Source organism: Mus caroli, unplaced genomic scaffold (assembly GCF_978045245.1).
Source record: "Mus caroli unplaced genomic scaffold, Mus_caroli_1 scaffold_3, whole genome shotgun sequence".
Taxonomy (NCBI): Eukaryota; Metazoa; Chordata; class Mammalia; order Rodentia; family Muridae; genus Mus; species Mus caroli.
In genome coordinates this window covers 75,410,001-75,429,137 of record NW_028227258.1, presented here as the reverse complement: position 1 = coordinate 75,429,137, position 19,137 = coordinate 75,410,001, and the positions used below count along the sequence as shown (strand labels likewise).

General features: G+C 37.0%; 1 protein-coding gene across 4 annotated transcripts in view; it reads left to right on the top strand.

Moving 5' to 3' along the window:
* The window catches only part of Lrba (LPS responsive beige-like anchor protein), a 576,347-nt gene that overhangs the window by 383,858 nt on the left and 173,352 nt on the right, over positions 1-19,137 (top strand). For all 4 annotated transcript variants that reach the window (XM_029475138.2, XM_021158805.3, XM_085835789.1 and 1 more), the window contains exons 41-44: positions 609-726; positions 3,091-3,193; positions 9,033-9,148; positions 14,333-14,445. In XM_029475138.2, the coding sequence (XP_029330998.1) occupies positions 609-726; positions 3,091-3,193; positions 9,033-9,148; positions 14,333-14,445 (450 nt within the window). The remainder of the gene's footprint in view (positions 1-608; positions 727-3,090; positions 3,194-9,032; positions 9,149-14,332; positions 14,446-19,137) is intronic.

Genomic DNA, 19,137 nt, shown 5'->3' with positions numbered 1-19,137 from the left:
GTAACAAGTTACTCTGACAGCCACCCACTCCATGGAGAGATTACACTGAGCTTAATTTGCAGGGTTATGTTTAGCTTTGACTGACAAAATGATACTTAACCCCTTCTACAGTTAATCTTGTGTTTTCTGATTTTTTTACCTTACCAGTGAGCTAACACATATTTTTAAAGCAGGTAAAAGACACCCCTGGGAAAATTGTAGTCACATCTGTAAAAATCCATTGCTATATGTGGCCAAAAACATATATGTCATATATTTGAATTCTTACTTTTGAAGCTTCGTCTGAAACGTTGTTTCTCTAAAAAGATTTTAAAATTAATGAGTAAATAAAGCTACATAAATTTCCTGAGAATAGATTACTTTGTTTTAAAAGCCCAAATGTGTAATTGTAAGTAGGGATTTAATAATTTCACTCTACTTTTTCATCTAAGTTGCCCTTTCACTAATTACAACCCAATTTCTTCCTTTCCTTTCAAACTATTTCATTATCTATTAAGTTATTTTTCTTAGAAATTTTTAATAGAGCCTTTTCTATTTTAATTGGAGGGAAACAGCTCTAACAGAACGGAATACTGTGACTTAATTGGGGTTATCTTTTCTCTCACTAGATCTTGGCATATACAGAAGGTCTGCATGGAAAATGGCTGTTCACAGAGATAAGATCAATCTTTTCTCGCCGTTATCTTTTGCAAAATACAGCTCTGGAGATCTTTATGGCAAACAGAGGTAATACGTTACAGAAGTACATTGTTAAAGAACTAACTTACTCCGATTTGGGATGTCATTTTTGAACACACCATATTGTTTCTATTTAGATCGGATCTGTAGTTTACCCTCTGCCCTGTTGACCTCATCGCTTAGATCTCACCGACTGTCATGTGATTTTTATTCCCTTCCCCTCCAATCATTTTTAGAATAATTTGTAGGTCTTTTGTTTTCCTGACTATTTCACAAATTGGTGCAATTCTCTATAAATATGAATATTCTGTGGTTTAACTATTGAATCAGCTGTGGAGTTTCCATGTCTACAGTACTTACTTGATTACTTCTAATAAGTGGCTATATTTGGGGACAAAATACGACAAATGATTAATGTATTTACTTTGTCTTTTATCTAACCAATTGCTATTTATATTAAAAGTCAGAAAAAATTACTAATTTGTCCCAATTTTAAAAGTTGAGCTAAAGTTTTGCTTGTGGATTTAAAATGTAACTGGATGAGATACATCAAGACTGCAAGGGTAGAGAAGTTGAACTTGAAGGAAAAAATGTTTATGAGTGGAGTCGCACAAGGGAAAATATATAAAACTTGGCGTCTTTGTTACATTTCTAACTTGTATATATGTAGGCTGATGGTTTTTTATTTGTTTGTTCTATAATCTCCATGTTTTAAATCTCTACATAAAAACATATATGCACACATTTCTCCCTGTTTATTAGCGTGTGTTGACAGGTATTATAAGCACATTTAGGGGGCAAGCTTTTTCTTTTTTTATAAGCTCCTATCCAACCCACACAACTTGTTACTAATGCAAGCATTATTCCTCTAGACGAGTAACTGAGAGGTTACCTTACACTTTATTTCAGTCTGTCTTGTCCAGAAGTAGTGGCAACCTTCCAGCATTGGTCACTTGCTTGTCTTCCTGCATTTTCCTTCCTTAGACTTCTGTAGACATCCTTGAGTTTGTGTGTTTTCTGTCATCTCTCCTCTTAGCTAGGTCTTCTGATAGAACCTACAGTGGTTTATTCTTTCTTTCCTCCCCAATATTGAACATAAGAGTAGGTATTAAGGAAGCCCTAATTCAACACTACCTATATAGCATTACAAGATACTTTGTATCTTTGCACTTGGTGAGTGATCTGTTATTTGCTTAAAGACTTGGGTTTTGGGGGGTTTTTGTTTGTTTGTTTTGAGTTTTTAAATCATTCAATTTCTATCAAAAAATTATATTTATAATATAATGTGACAGAAATTGCCACAGGAATGATATACTGATTGCAATAGGGTTGCATGCAGCAGCAGCTTTGCATTTTTATAAGTTTCTTTGTTTATAAACTTGTTTAAAAAAATCCATTGTTTAAAAGCTACAGCAACACAATGAATTTTTTTCACCTTGAGTATTTTTGACCAAGCAGAAGACGACCTTGTGGATGAGTTTGTAGCATGCGTGTGTTTCTGATACTGTTAATATAGAAGTAAGAGTTTGAGACTAAACAAAGTAATATCTTACAAATTTTATCATTGTATGACTATCTTTTTTAAAAACAGGTAAGTATTTCATATGACTTTTCAAATTAGCATATCAAATGTATTTTATTGCTAGTTGATTCTTGATGCTGTAGTCCATGTGTAATTGTCTAATTATTAGAAAGCATTTTTAGTTTGCTTAAGAGCCATAGTGAAAACTATTATTTCCAGACACAAATGTTAGTTGACATTAATATGCAAAATAAAAACAATAAAATATTATAAAGAAAATTGACTTCTAATAGGCCATTACTTGATATAGAATAGATTATTCTTTAGCTATATTTGTAGCTTTTAATGATAGGTATGTAACTTTAAATTTTAATTTAATTTAAATTTAGTTTTATTTTAAATAGTTGTAGAAGCTCATGCAGAGATATTGGAGTTCTGAACATTGAATATGTATTTTCACACTTGTTCCTATATAATCTCAACTTCATGTTATGCAAGGAGAAAATTTTTACTTTTTCTGTAAATACGTTGAAACGCTTGTGTATGACAACACAGTCTTTGAATGAAACAAATATGATCTGTAGAAGATTATTACTACAACATTCGAATGTACTACTGATTGTATTTGAGATACTTGAACCAAGAGTAAACATTCTATTGAATCAAGAAGTCATTTTCTGCCGGGCGTGGTGGCGTGCGCCTTTAATCCCAGCACTCGGGAGGCAGAGGCAGACGGATTTCTGAGATCGAGGCCAGCCTGATCTACAAAGTGAGTTCCAGGACAGCCAGGGCTACACAGAGAAACCCTGCCCCCCCCCAAAAAAAAAACCCAGTCATTTTTCCAAGAAGAATTTTATTATATTCTAATTTTTAAAACTTACTTGTTGTAGTTGCTGTAATGTTCAACTTTCCAGACCCTGCCACCGTAAAGAAAGTGGTGAACTATCTACCTCGTGTTGGTGTGGGAACCAGTTTTGGATTACCTCAGACCAGGTACTGTGTTAACTGAAAATACAAATAAATAAAAGAAATATTCTGATTAAAGTCTTAGTAATTAGCACGTATTAATATTTGCATTTGTTCTGACTTTTGTTTCTTAATAAATGATGGTTGTTAGCGTTGTGTTTTATTTTTAGTCAACTGAATCGTAATATAAACAGGTGCAGTATCCCTTAAAGAACATATGTGCAAATACTATAAGAAAAAGGTTTCTATCTCTCTCCAAAAGCATTTGTGTGTACATGAACAAACACACACACATACATACACACACACATGCAGATGCACATTATCAGAAAGTTTCATTTATGCTTTGGACTTGGGGGAAAAGGCATGTATTTCTAAGTGATACCACTATATTTTAATCAACATGGCAAAACCCAGAAAAATAAATAATATCCAAGTATTATTCAGATGGAAAGTGAATGGAATGTTGCATACAAAAGATGTAAATTGGTACAGGCAGTTTGGAGACTGAAAACAAAGGCTTCACATCAGCAAATCCTACATGCCCTATAATCCAGCTGTGTTAGTCCTAAATACAGGTCCTACAGATACACCTGTTCATATTTATCACAAAGTGTGCATAGCAGTGCTCATATGAGTACTGTCTATGATAGGCTCAAACTGAACGCAAGCTCATTAGCATCAGGAAAATCAGCAATGTGCTTTGTTCATACAGTGGAATCTATTACAGTGAATGAGCGAATGTTTGTCACATTCAGCAACAGTAATGCATTTAATGATGGAAGCAATGGCAGTCCCCTCTGTTTAAGTAATATTCTGAACCAGTACACCTGACTCAGGGCCTAAGGTTACTGCCGGGACATAACTCATTTCTGGAGAGTGATAGTTCAAAGTATATATGAAGAAGGCCTATGACATGGTGCTTGTATTTCTTGCCTGAGATAATGGCTGTCCAGTGTGTGAACCTTAAGTACTCTCATCAGGTACATACTTCTGTGCATAGCAGAGTAAGTGCTTTCAAGGGTCATCCTTAGTCCTACTCTATAGAACGAACGACTCGTTTATCACATTTGAGTTCTTTAAATTGTCCTTAACCCTTTCCACAGCATACTTGGTATAACCCATAATTTGGGGTTGATTTTTTTTTTTATTTATTAGCCCTTCAGTGGCCCTTTTATCAGGCCACTGATATTAATTTTTAAAACAAAGTAAGCCCAAAATTAGAATGAAAGTGAAAGTAAGGTCCAAAGCAGAAATAAGTAATATAGAGACCTTAAAATTCTTAGAAACTATTAGTGAAGCTAAGAGCTGATTCTTTTGAAAAACTTAAAACAAACACATAGATCTCCCTAGCTAGACAAAGGAAAAAGGACATTTAAGCAATCCGTGACATAGAATAGATTTTCTCATACATCTTGTTTGGTTTCTCCCATCAGTGTTTTCTAGTTTTTAGTACACAGAATATCTCATTTTATAGAACTTGGGAGAGTGGAGGAGTCTTTTTACTGAGGGTTGGTAAGCTAGCTATGTTAAGCCTATAATTTTTCTCTATAATTCATTCACTGCTAATACAGCGGAGTTAACATATTTAAAAGCTGGTGAAATGCAAACACAGGAGTTTTTCCAAATTAGTTGAAAAGTGTGTCTGAGTAGGAGAGGCCAGCTTGCTTTAGCATGCCGAGCGGTTGGGTTGAAACATTTGATCTTACTGCTTTTGTGGTGCTTGGAATCAAACCTAGGTCTGTGAGCATTCTAATCAGCCACTCTACCACTGGGTCATATCTCTGCCCTGAACTAGTAGTCATTTTTGTTTGTTTCATATGTCATGGCAATATCCTGTCACAGATGCAATTGATTTGTCCTGTGCAAACAATGGCCAGATTTAAGTAGGACTTTCCCCTAGAAGTAGAAATCGTTGTCGTCTCCTCTCTGTAGTAAGCCTCAGTTTCTCAACAGTCTCTTTATCTGCTATTTCATGAGTACAGAACATGGGAATAGCAAACACACCAAGAGGAAGTGATGCAGAAGCCACAGAACTTCTGTGACATACCCTTGATAGTAACACTGTCATCTCTGCTCCACCATATTCACCTCGAGTGAGTCACTAAGGAAGGCTCAGCTCCCAGGAAAAAGACTAAGTACAAGTTCTTATGGACTTATTTTTTAAGTGCCTCCGTTTATTTTATATGAAAATAGCAAATCCCTTATGGATTAGATAGGTGTTTTACACTATCAGAATTGATTTAGACTATATGATATCATTTCATGAATAATTTCATGGTTAGGACAGGACTCACTGGTAGATAACTTGCATAGCATAAGAATGACATTGAGTTCAATCCTTAGCACGCGCGCGCGCACACACACACACATCTTTTTATCTCCTCTAGGTGTATACCTTAGGACTCTGGTGTTTTATCACAGTCAGTGAAAGATAAAAGTCTTAATTCATTCATTAATTTCCTAAATAGATTTTCAGTCCTTAAATTATGTCAGAAATACTCAGCAATATACAACATAGACACCCCGTTGTCCATAGATACAACAACAAATATGTGAACTAAGTAGCTGTAGAGATGGGTTTCTTTGGATAAGCTGATTAAATGTATTCCAACGTGACTGTTATGTTTTATCTCAAGAAATAGAACCAGTCCAGCATTGAAGGAGGAGACAGTTTTACAGAAGCCTAGAAACAAGGCAGAGTGGAAAAATATTAAAGGGCAACTAACGGTGGGACCCCATGACTTAGGAAGAGAGTGTGGAGTAGGAGTAAGAGACTGATGTAAAAGTCCACTTACTAACAGAATGCAGTGGTAATGTTAGTGGGAAGAGGCATCCTGATTTGAGAGTTACAAATATAACTTGTAAGATTTGGAGGCTGATATGAGAAGGTAGAAGTTCAGTATGTCTTCTCAAGTCTCAGCGTGAGCTCCTGAAGTCAACAGCACTAGAGAAGGATGGTTGTGGAGGGCTCTCTATGCTTTTGTCTTCATGGTTGAGATTACAGGAAGGAAGCAGAGAGAAAATAAGCTTGGTTTTAGTTATACTGAAAGTGAAACCCAAAAGAAATGCTCAGTTGCAAATGCTAATAGGAAATTAGATTCCAGAACATAATAAAATAATACGTACAAACCTGGGGACTAGGTTTCCTGTGCATGAGATTAGGAGCCATAATAGGGAGTGATTTCATCTAGGAGAAACTAGAACAGCAAGAGGAAGTAGAGCTACATCCCAATGATTGTCACCATTAAAGTAACTATAGTAAAAGGCATGGGCTTTAAAAAAAAACAAAAACATTTTTATTAGATATTTTCTTCATTTATATTTCAAATGCTATCCCCAAAGTCCCCTATACCCTCCCCCCACCCTGTTCCCCAACCCACCTACTCCTGCTTCCTGGCCCTGGCATTCCCCTCTACTGGGACATATGATCTTCATAAGACCAAGGGCCTCTCCTCCCATTGGTGGCCGACTAGGCCATCTTCTGCTACATATGCAGCTAGAAAGCATGAGCTTTTGACAAAGCCCACCAGCAGTGGCACACCTTCTTTAAAAAGGCCACACCTCCTAACCCCTGTTCCAACCTCTGAGGACCAAGTAATCATATATATGGCCTATGGGGGCCATTCTCATTCAAACCACCACAACAGGTTCTAGCAGCTACCTTACAGTGAGGCACTAAAGGACATGCAGGGGAGAGAGAATGCCTTTCTTACCTACCTCATGTCGCAGCCTTCAGAGAGCCCCTGGGTTTGGTGCTTTGTTCTTTTTGTGGGGCAGCCATGCTCTGCCATCAGTTGGTGTTTTTGCCACCTCCTGTGCCTAGCAACCCCTCTTCTCATAGGACCGAGGAGGGTAGTGATTTGAGACCTTCTACAACAAAGCTGCAACAAATTAAAACATGTGACTGAAGCCAAGAGAGAAATTTTAGTACTTTAGCCATTGTTATCTGAAAGGTAGAAATCTCTCACCTCAGTCTCCAAAGCTTTCTTTAGAAAACTGAAGAGTGACCTAAATTCAAATGCAGTGGAATAAGGGGAATAATATAGATTATAGCAGAAGTATGTGGAACAAACCTAGTAAAACACCTCCTGACTCACCCTGTATGGGCAGTGCACCTCATGATGAGAAAACAGACAATTGTGGGTCAGTAATTCTTGTGGACACTTACAGAAAATCCTTAGCAAAATTTACCAAACCAGATTCAGTAGGATGGATAAATCATTTCAAATAGCTAGAAATGCAGATAAGTTTAAGTCTGGAAATAAATATATGTATATATTGCTTAATAAATAAAATTACCAAAACCTCAAAGAAAAACATATGACAAAATCTGGCATATATTTGTAAACTCTGCACTGACTAGCAATAAAAAAGTATTTCAACAAACTGATAAAATATTCTCAAAAGAACAAAAAAAATCACCAACACAGCAGACAGAGACTATGTTAGCAAGTGGCCACACCACAGCAGGATTCTCAGCACTGGACACTGAAACCAGGAGAGGCATTTCCACTTGAATAAGAACACAGACAACTCATAGTGGGTATTGGCAAGGATGTGTGGACTATTCCTGTGTTTCTTATTAGAATATTTAGCAGTCCCACTACTTTGGAAAAGAGTTTCATAGTTTGGTAAGCAGTTTCAGAGAAACTCAATCTACAATTCAGGTACTCAACCTCTAAGAATCTCTCCAAAGGAAATGAAAAACATGTTCATTCCATGATGTATATGTGAATGTCAACAGTAGCAACAATCACAACAGCATAAAACTATAGAAGCAGTTGAAGTGTGCCTGAATTATATAAAATATAGTTTCTGTATTCATACAATAGAATACTACAAAGCAATAAGAAAAATGACTAATTATATAATCATTGTTGGGCTTCAAAAAAAATTACTGAGTGAGAAGACTGATAGACAACCATAGTGCCATGTGTTATTGTAGGAAATGGCCAGACAAGGCAGAGCTATAGGAAGTAGCCTGCTCTTTGCTTCGAAGTGGGACTTGGAAAGGGAATTAACTATAAATGCAGAGAAAGTGGTTTTGTTGTAAAGAAAGTGCTAAATAGTGGATTGTGCTAATAATAAAAAACAAAACAAAACAAAACGCTAAGGTTTTCTAAAGTCTTTGAGTTTTATACTCTTAGAATGAATAATTGTAGTTTTGAGCTATGCCTCAGTAAATCTTTTCAGTAAGTAATTGCTTGGCTCTTGGTGATAGGAAGAACCATGATACTACTGACCTCTGAGACCTGGCATCAGATGTTTTAATTGATCCTGCACATCTACCTCTCCATTCCACTCCTGTTTCCCACTACTTCTCTGCTAGCCAATTGTATCCAAGAGTTTACATTTCTCTAACTGTGTCTTCTAAGGAACGACATTAAAAAAAAAATCCCAATAATTCCTGTCTTCCTTCTATCATACAAATTACTTAGATTTCTCTTTACCCTTGCTACAGGATCTGAGAAAATACAATATTTTAAATTATAATGTATATGTTTAATCTTTAATGGATGTTTTATAAAGCTGGTAGACACATGAATACAATTTATGCAACCTATAGAGTCATTGATCATACTGTTTTAATCAACCTGTATGCAACCCAAATATTACAGTGACATTATGACTCCTTACCTGAATGAGCAGAAAATAAATAGTATGCTTATGGCTAGTACAAATCAGTTGGTATTTTTCAGTTGTAGATGGAAACATTACTAATATTCATTGATCTGACATGGATACTAATTTTCAGAGTTATAGGTTTCATTAAGAATACTGAGTGAGTACAGACAATTCATGATTTATTATTATGGTATAATTAATATTAAGTTACTTTTATCTCAAATTTTCTTCTTTGCAGGCGTATTTCATTAGCCACTCCACGTCAGCTATTCAAAGCTTCAAATATGACACAGCGGTGGCAGCACAGAGAGATTTCAAACTTCGAGTACTTGATGTTTCTCAACACAATAGCAGGTAAATTAAATGCACATCTTGAGTTATTTTAGGGAACAAATGTCCACTGTGATATGCTTAGATTATTTTTAGTATTGGGATAAGCAGATCATTTGTATTGCTGTTTGAATCTCTTAAGAAAGTAGATTCCTACTAAAATTTGCAACTTCACATATGAACAGGGGGCTACTTAAAAATAAAAAATTTCTGCCATATCCAGGGATCCATCCCATAATTAGTCTCCAAACGATGACACCATTGCATACACTAGCAAGAGTTTGCTGAAAGGACCCTGATATAGCTGTCTCTTGTGAGACTAGGCCGGGGCCTAGCAAACACATAAGTGGATGCTCACAGTCAGCTATTTGGATGGATCACAGGGCCCCCAATGGAGGAGCTAGAGAAAGTATCCAAGGAGCTAAAGAGATCTGCAACCCTGTAGGTACAACAACATTATGAACTAACCAGTACCCCGGAGCTCTTGACTCTAGCTGCATATGTATCAAAAGATGGCCTAGTCGGCCATCACTGGAAAGAGAGGCCCATTGGTCATGCAAACTTTATATGCCCCAGTACAAGGGAACGCCAGGGCCAAAAAGTGGGAATGGGTGGGTAGGGGAGTGGGGGGGGGGGAGGGGATGGGGGACTTTTGGGATAGCATTGGAAATGTAATTGAGGAAAATACGTAATAAAAAATATTAAATAAATAAATAAAAATGTTTTAAAAAAAGAATTAAAAATTTCCAAAAAGAAATAGGACTACTGTGAAATAGTAGAAATGAAAAACAGTATAAAATTCAGAACCTGATGAGACAGTAGGTATGGTAGCTAAAGAAATGTTGATTAAGACCCTAACATGAAAATGTAAGGATTGGATAGCCCTTACAAGAGTATAGTCATGCAATATGGAAAGTCATTCGGTGGAACTGTTACTTTGAAGAATAAAGCATGTCCATACTGTGCACCTCAAATAAGCAAACAGGAAGTCTACTAGAGTGACATTTGTACGTCATTTCAACAAACTGGCATGGTATTTATTGAGACACAAAAGATAAACAAAAAGAAAAGGTATTTTTTATACTTTCAGAGAAGTCACTTTACTTACCAGTGTCAGTGCAAGTTGTATGTCCCTCATTTGAAATGATTAGGACAGGAATGATTGCAGGTGCTGGGATTCCTCAGGTTTGGAATGTATGCATGGGTTATGAGGTAAGCTCCCTGAATTCAACCACTCAAATCCAAAGTGCTCGAAAGACTGGAACTTGGTGCCTGAATGCTTTGTGTGTCAGATTCGTGAATTAGAGATGCTTAAACTATGATTATAGAGCAAAAGAACATAGATTTCAAGCATGTGTAGTAAGAGAATTAGAAAAGGCAGAGAAGAAACACAGCTTTCATTGGACGTGTAAAGATGTTACCGTGACAGAAGAGGTTGGGAGGTCAGAGATTAGACTGTGTAAGGCAAGCACACAAAGATGGGAAATACAAAGTATAGTGTTTGGAGAAAAGTCAGTGGTATAATTGTGTTCTCAAAACTATATGTGAAAAAAAAACTATATGTGAACATAATGCAGATTACTTCTAAATATAAGAAAAGTTAATTTAGTATGGAGATATTGTGGTAGATTATCTTCAGTCTGACTTAGCAGGAAGTTCATTGGGAAGGTTTGGGAAGGTTTTAAGAATATATGTTATTAGAGCTATAAAAATTATCATGGAACTTTTAGGTAAGTTGGTAAACTGGGGTAGAGAGACTATGCAGAGTGCAAAATTAGGGAGCAATTACCTGTAAATGTAATAAAGACCTTCACTAGAGAAATGACAATAGCTTTCACTCTAGGAGATTATAAGCAACAGCCATGTGACATACAACTGACTAGCGGTAATCAGTTAATGAGACGAGACTGTCAGAGTAGACTTACTGGCTTCTAATTCTCATTGTTGGGAGACTGATTCCATTAACAGGAATCTAGTGAAGGATGGTGATCTTCCTGCCCTGGCAAGACATCTATGTGAAATATCTGAAAGAGCATTTGACAGAAGCCATAGAATATTCAAAATCTAGAAGCAGGGCTTTGGGTTTTGTTGGTAGAGAGGAAATTGCTAAGAAGAGATGAGATAAGCAGGGCAGCTGGTAAGAAAGTAGTAAGAGTGTGGAGCAGGTATGTGAGAGAGGGAAGAAAGAAAGAGAACAGAGAAGGTAATCTTGGCATTAACAGAAGAGGAGAATAAAGTGAACTGGATGTCTTGAGAGCCCAATGTTCTGCAAAGTAAGGGAGAATTAATGATTATAAGCTGGGTAGTCGTGGCACGCCTCTAATCCCAGCACTCTGTGGACAGGGCCTCTAAGATTGAGGCCAGCCTGCTCTACAGAGCAAGTTCCAGAACAGCCAGGAGTATGCAGAGAAACTATCATGAGGATATAGGAGGGAGGATGAAAATATGGTGCTTGGGGACTTTGTGTTACTTGATGGGGACTCAATTTCAAAGCAAGCATAAATGATTGATTATATAGGTGGAGTCAGGTGTGAAGTTTATCTATAGAATAGCTTTCTTTTTTTTTAATTTTTTTCCTTTTTTAATATTTTTATTAGGTATTTTCCTCATATACATTTCCAATGCTATCCCAAAAGTACCCCCTACCCCCCCCCCCATCCCCCTACCCACCCACTCCCACTTTTTGGCCCTGGCTTTTCCCTGTACTGAGGCATATAAAGTTTGCAAGTCCAATGGGCCTCTTTTTCGAGTGATGACCGACTAGGCCATCTTTTGATACATATGCAGCTAGAGACAAGAGCTCCGGGGTACTGGTTAGTTCATATTGTTGTTGCACCTATAGGGTTGCAGATCCCTTTAGCTCCTTGGGTACTTTCTCTAGCTCCTCCATTGGGGGCCCTGTGATCCATTCAATAGTTTTCTAAACTGATAGGAGAGGGAAGGTGGGTAAGGCAGCAGGGAGACACTGAGAAGTGGAAAGAGGAAGTATGAGTCAGGTTATGATGGGAAGGAATTCAAGGCCTTGGGGGAAGGAATTGCTGTTAGTGAAGAGAAGTTTCTGCTTGAGAAGTGGAGAAAACAGAGTATTGTGAAAAGTGGGAAGTTGAAGGGCTCACATTCATGTTTTGTCAGTTACAGGGAAGCCATCTTGTAGTTAGAACAAGGCTTGAGTAAAGCGTGAAGAAGTATGTTGACATTAATAGTAATCATATAACTATTAACTGAAGAATTTTTAAACACTATGGGATGGGAAGATTTGCACATTTAATGGGCATTTTTGTATGTAGTAAGTCAGTTAACTAAATGCAGGTGAATGCCTAGTAACAGTTATGAAAAAATAACTCTCAATGAAGGAAGGGGCCCCTATTCTCACACAGCTTCTGATTTCCTATAGTCTCATTTACACTTGATCTTAGCCAAAAGGGTGAGAAGTGATTATAGTCTCGTTTAAATAAATCCTTTTATATAAAGAAATTCTTCAAAAGTAGAATTAATATTTTGTTTAGAATGTACTCCAGCATATGGGTTAGATATCATTAATATTTCTTTTATAGCTACCTGTGCCACATGTAGCTTCATATACTCTCATGATACATACAGTCAGTAGGTATTTAGTAGCTTTGTGTTCAGTTTAATATAATTAAAGTCTAATCACTGAGCAGTTTACACTCAGTGAGTTTTTAATTATTGGGATTATTAATCCAGATAGGACATTATGAAGGAGTTACTACTGCCTACTAATATCTAAATTGTATCAAGGAAGTAGAAACTGAAGGAGAGAGAAAAGGACTTCTATAAATTAAGACTGTAACAGTGTGATGACATAGTATCCTCTGAATTAAAAGTGTTCCTCTTGTTAAAATTTTGAAAGATGAGGCTGGACAGAGGCTCAGCAGGTATGAACTTGTACTGTGTTTGCAGAACCCACATCAGGTGTCTACAACCCACTTGTAACTCCAGATCTAGGTGATACAATGGCTTCCTCTGGCCTCCGAGGGCCCCTGCACACATGGTACACCTACAAGTTTTCAAGACTTCACAGATCATTAAGTTGTCCGAATAAGCCTCAAGCTTATTCAATCTCAAGATAGAGAAACCTAGTTAACCCCATCAGGTTGGATGTCAATAGTGTGTATAGAGAATTACTTCACTATTCAGCTGTGTGTTATGCTGTCAGAATATCTTTGAGAGAGAAGATTAAAATAAACACTATTAATATTAATCAGTATTAATGGCCTCTTCCCCCTTGTACTTCAGCTATAAGATCTGTTCAATATAAGTTCAAAAAATAGGCTATAGATTGATAAACAGTAGATCCAGGATTCACATGCTTGCATCTTGATGGCAGAATCAGTTACCCCACGCACTCTTCCACTTCCCTATAATGGCGACTCCCAGAAAACTGGTATGTAATGCACAAAGGCTGCCCATCCTTAGCATGCATATCTGCAGTGAGTCTCAGTGTGCCCGTAAATACATCATTGGTTTCCAGGTGAGTGTTGAAGAGCATTCGGGTGGGCAGAGCGAGAGTGATGGTGCTGTGTATCATTTCCAGAGCATCAGTCAGGAAGGTGCTGCAGGATCTCAGGGTTGCTTAGTACTGGATTCTCACGTTACACAAATGGACTGTTACTCACCTTGCTTGGTTGGCTGACTGCCTGGTTGGTTAACTGAAAATTGGTGAATATTTGGTTAGTTGGTTGATAACTAACTGGCAACAGAGAAAATGATTGTCATTTTGAACTTTTCTATCAGAATAAATTCCTTTTTAGCCTTAATAAACATGCTTTTGTGGCTGTGAGTGTACTCAGTGGTGGAGCATGTACTTAGCCTGCTAAGTGTCATAGATTCACTTCCCAGCTCCTCCCTTGCTGCACAAAGGGCATTTGATTTGGAATTGGCTTTCAGATAACAAAGTCTAGTTAGTTTGACAGAACGTAAGCTTTAAACCACACAGGTGAATTTGAGTCCGTTTTCAGCATGACTAGTCATGTGACTCGGGGGAAGCACTGAACCTTTGAGCCGACGCATTTTCATCAAAACACGTGTGTAATACTAAGGATACCAGTTTCACTTCGTGATTTCAAAGGCCAAATGAGGTAACAAATATTAAAGCTCATGACACCCAAATTATTAGGTTTTCTTTTTACTTTTAATAATCTTTCATGTTTTACAGTAAATTAAAAGTGGTATTTTTTTCCTTACCAGGGCGGAGTTATAATGACCTAAATCAGTATCCTGTGTTTCCCTGGGTCATCACTAATTATGAGTCAGAAGAATTAGATCTTACCTTGCCAAGCAATTTCAGAGATTTGTCCAAGGTAATATTTTTAGTAATTATCTGAAAAATGTTTGTCTTTCATTAAAACAATTAATTTGATTCGTTTCACACAAGTTTTAAAACTTTTTAATGCCGTTTTACCTATAATATATTTTTTACCTTTTAAATATATTTTGCTACTTAGCATAAAATTTAAAAATACTTTTATAACAAATTAGATAACAAGTTAAACAATTGGTGTACTCCTTTTTCATATGCATTCAAGGAAACATTGTCTTTCGTTAAAATCTCCTAATTTCATTTGTATCTAACAAAGCAACTAAGGAAAGGCATGAGCAGAACTCTCCTACCAAACCCAGAGACCTCCTGCTTCAGCTTGCTGGGCTTGTGTGTTACCTCTTGTCCTCGGTAACTCTTCAACCAGGAGCATGTGGATCCTCCTTTTGTATTTTTTTCAAGCTGGCTTGGAATTCATTATGTCAGTCGGATCAGCCTCACCCTCCAGTTGTGCTCCCACAGCCTCTACAATGCTGGGATCACAACCCATCTGGGTGGATCCTCTGAAAACCTGATTTTTACAAGTTTCCTATCCATAGCCAGTCTTAGTTTATCACCAGATGCAGGAAGTCTTGCTGACTTCAGAGCTTAGCTTCTCTGCCATATTTCACATCTGGAGTGAAGTCATTGTCTTGGTCCCTTTCCTGAGGGGTTCCTTCATTCTCTCACAGTGCTTCCATATCTTCCACTGGGCATTTTCTTGTTTTCCCACTGCTTAATAAATGTGTAAAAACTTTTCAGAATGTCAGATACCTTGCTCCTTGCCCTCCCTTTCTTCACAGAAATGGTTTCCTGGGAAAAGTTTGCTCACCCATCCAGTTTGCTTCCTGGTGTCAGGACAAGATATTCTGTTTATCCGTCCTAGGCATGGTGAACATCAGGAATGTTGGAGAGTAATTCCTGGTATATTCAAAGGCAGTGTCATCAGTGCAGAAGTTGACATTTTCCTACTGATAAACAGTAGCATTTAAGATATGATCTTTGCTCTATCTAGCAATTTTTCCTCAGCTTTTGTAACCATCTTTGTTCAAATTCTAGTTGTCACATACCTTGTATATACCACTTGTATCTTTGCTTTTGTTTTTCCCTTTTTCTAGAAATGTAAATTCCCATAGACTCCCTGCATTTCATAATTTGTTATAATCTTAAAATTTTTCCCTTGGCTCAGAATATAGTCCAGTGGTAGAGTAACTTGCTTTGTTTGATCCTAGTAGCACAGAAGCAGTAAAGCTTTCCTTTCTATTTTCTCTAATATGAAAATTATTACTAAACCTAATAAGATGGGAAAGCCTACTTACAGATGCCAGTTTATTTTTACTGTGCTATGTAGTGAATGAAATTTGTATTACTTTGATCTGGGTGATGAACTGTTTGGTAGGCCAGTACAATAGACTCCCTCCATAATCCTGTACCTTTTATTTTGCTTTCTCTGTATTAAATAAGCTACATGATTTTGTTTTGAATATTCACTGAAATACAATCAGAAGAATGCTGTCAGACATTATTTTCAATCAGAAATTTCTGACAGAATTCTTTATACATATTACATTTTTCTTATATGTTATTACTATTTCTTTTGTTGTTGTTGTTGTTGTGAACCTAGCTGTTAATGGCTGAGCCATCTCTTTAGCCCTATTATTGCCATTTCTAAGGAATGTATCATCTAATTTTTCTTCCATGGGTAAAATATTACTTTAAATAATATTATCATGATTTTCATTTCCATATATGTAAGGTTGTTTCTATGCCCCACTGGATGATCAACAACAATTCTCATTTTCAGATTTTTGTTATATTGAAGTGCAAAGGAGGCCAGCTAAATCAAAACAGAAAGTTACTTTCATTAGTCTCCAGCCATATATGATAACACCCACAAAAACATGGACATAACAGAAGCAAAGGTATAAGAAATATCTTACGTGGTCAGGGAAGAAGGTCTAGTAAGGAGAGTGCTTGCTGTGCAAACGTGAGGATCTGACTCCAGATCTTACTAGGTATGGTGGTCTGTATAACCCTGGAAGCTCAGGGCTGGGGTACAGACAACAGTCCCCAGGCTTGCTGGACAGCTAGTCTGATCAAATGTGAGCTCTAGACTCAGTGAGACCCTGAACAAAAATATGAAGTAGAAAAACATTTGAGAAAACCATCTTGATGCTGATTTAATCTCTGGTCCCCAAACAGTCAAGGACAGTCACATCTGCATGTGTTCACACACACACAAGCATGCATAGACACACACACACACACACACACACACATACACACACAAACACATAATTTAGTGACTTTATCATCTTCAGTTCCTTCAACTCTAATGGTATCCATTTTTTATACTTTGAGAATTTATGAGAAGATTTTACCTTTGGTTGGGAAAGGACTATGTATAAAAAGTACTTTCAGAAACTGCTGCAAGTGCTCCCTGTTCAGTAGTGAGATGCACTGTTGTTTATAGGAAGTGGGGAATTTTAGAAACAGAATTATTTCCTCTGGGGGAAGGATTGTGGGAGGGAGTGATTGGGAGGGGGGCAGTGAACAGATGTAAAGTGAATAAGTAAAATATAAAATTAAATTATGAATAAAAACACCCGACCTCCTCTCCTGAAGACCGGCCATTCTTCAGATGCTTTGCTGTCATTCAAGCCACGAAAATAGAATTCCACCATGCTGACGGCTCCATTCATTATTAATGAAATTGGTGATTTGAAATTAATGACATTTTTTAAAAGGAAATAAGTGCATTGCATATTTGGAAATTCTACTCTTTATGTATAAATAATATCCATTTACTTGATAAAACTGCCTTATTGCTTGAAGTAGAAAGATCTCCTAAAATTTTTGTGATATGTGTCTAAATATTTGCTTATACATACGTTCTCAAGAAAACATGTTGTATATAAATAAGTTCTATGTATACAAATGATGATTATGTTAGAATTATATAAAATCTGTCCCAAAGCATCCATTTAGCAGACATTACTATTTGTTTAAATAAGCTCCTGAAATCTGAGAAGAGATTCGGTGCAAAGTGTAATTTAAAGCATAAGCAGATCTTATCCTATTGCTAAGTAGATAATGTAGCCTGACTAGCTTTAAGATGTATCGAATTATTTATGTCCATTTAATTTCCCCAAAGCTGGTTTTCAGAGCTGCTTTGACATGAAGCTACAGTTTTATTTGATAAGCTTTCCCATGTTGCACAGGGAATTTTCTTTCTGATACTGCATTTTTATAATCAACACCCTTCCTTCTGAATCCTCTTTGTGATCAATCTTTTAGCACAGAAAAGTATGAATGGAACAGTGTAAAAAAAGGATCTTCTTAGAAATGCAAACTTTAAAAACATTTTCACTGTCTTTGCAGTGATTATAGATTGAGATTGTCAAAGTGTTGAAAAGGTTAAGTCTATGTCAAGTTGAAAAGGAGTTGAAAATTGCATATTTTTATATTTGAAGAGTCATCATAGTTTAATTTCTAATTTCAAAGCCAAAGAAGCAGGAGCCATTGGTGGAGCTCCATCCCCTCCCACAGCTCTTTACTGCATCATCGCTGCTCTGAAATCGTGACAGACCTTACCACGAATAGAGTGTGGAGTGATTTTAACCTATTTTGTAAATAAGCATTGACTTTGTCTTCTACCTACCTCTCTGGTATAGTTAAGAATCACCATTGCCTTTTTTGTTTTCCCTTTACTTGATGTGATAAGTAAGGTGGGCTTCCACTTACAAATGTCCTTTCATAGCCAGGCGGTGGTGGTGCACGCCTTTAATCCCAGCACTTGGGAGGCAGAGGCAAGGATTTCTGAGTTTGAGGACAGCCTGGTCTACAGCGTGAGTTCCAGGACAGTCAGGGAAATATTGAGAAGCCCTATCTCGAAAAACCAAAACAACAAATGTCCTTTCATGTCCTGTCCCATGATGTTTGGGATTTGCAGTTCTGGCCTGCACAAAATGGCTAAGTGGTTCTGGAATAGGGTGGATTTTGTTTTAGTTGTGATGGTTGTTTTGTAGATTTTTACCTGTGATTTCTGTTTGTTTGTTTGTTTGTTTTTCTATGATACTTTGGATAATATAAAGCAGTTTTTTAAGAAAGGAACATCACATTCTGATACAATCATTTCTCTTTGATCTGTATGATTTTGGGATATGTAATATGTGTTCTTACTGTGACCTGAGTGTTTGCTCCAAAGACTTGTCCTTAGATCACAACACTATAGATAGCCATTCACTGGAAGTTAAAACGTAATGAAAACTCATTCATATTGGCTATTGAATGAGTTTCTGGTGTTTCTTGAGTGCTTCTGACTTGCTAGGCATTTGTCTAAGCATTTCACATGTATTAACTAGTTTAACCCTCAGTCAGACCTTTAAATTTAGGTAACACAATTGCTGCCTTACAAAGGAGAAACTGAGGCGCTGTGAGGATAAGAAAGCTCCATCCATAGCTTACACTGCTAGTGCACAGAACTCAAGTTGAAGAGTATGTAAATATATTTGTAACTAGAGCTGCATGTTTATAACTGACTATATTTTAATGCAGAGGCCAGCAGAGCAATAATATAAAAAGGAAGCAGTGTGTTTCTTTCCTGTATGGCTCTCTATCTAGTTTTATTGATGGATGTGCCCGTGTGTGCTGGGATGTGTTTAGGTTTGCCTTCCCTTTTGGGGTTGAATATAGA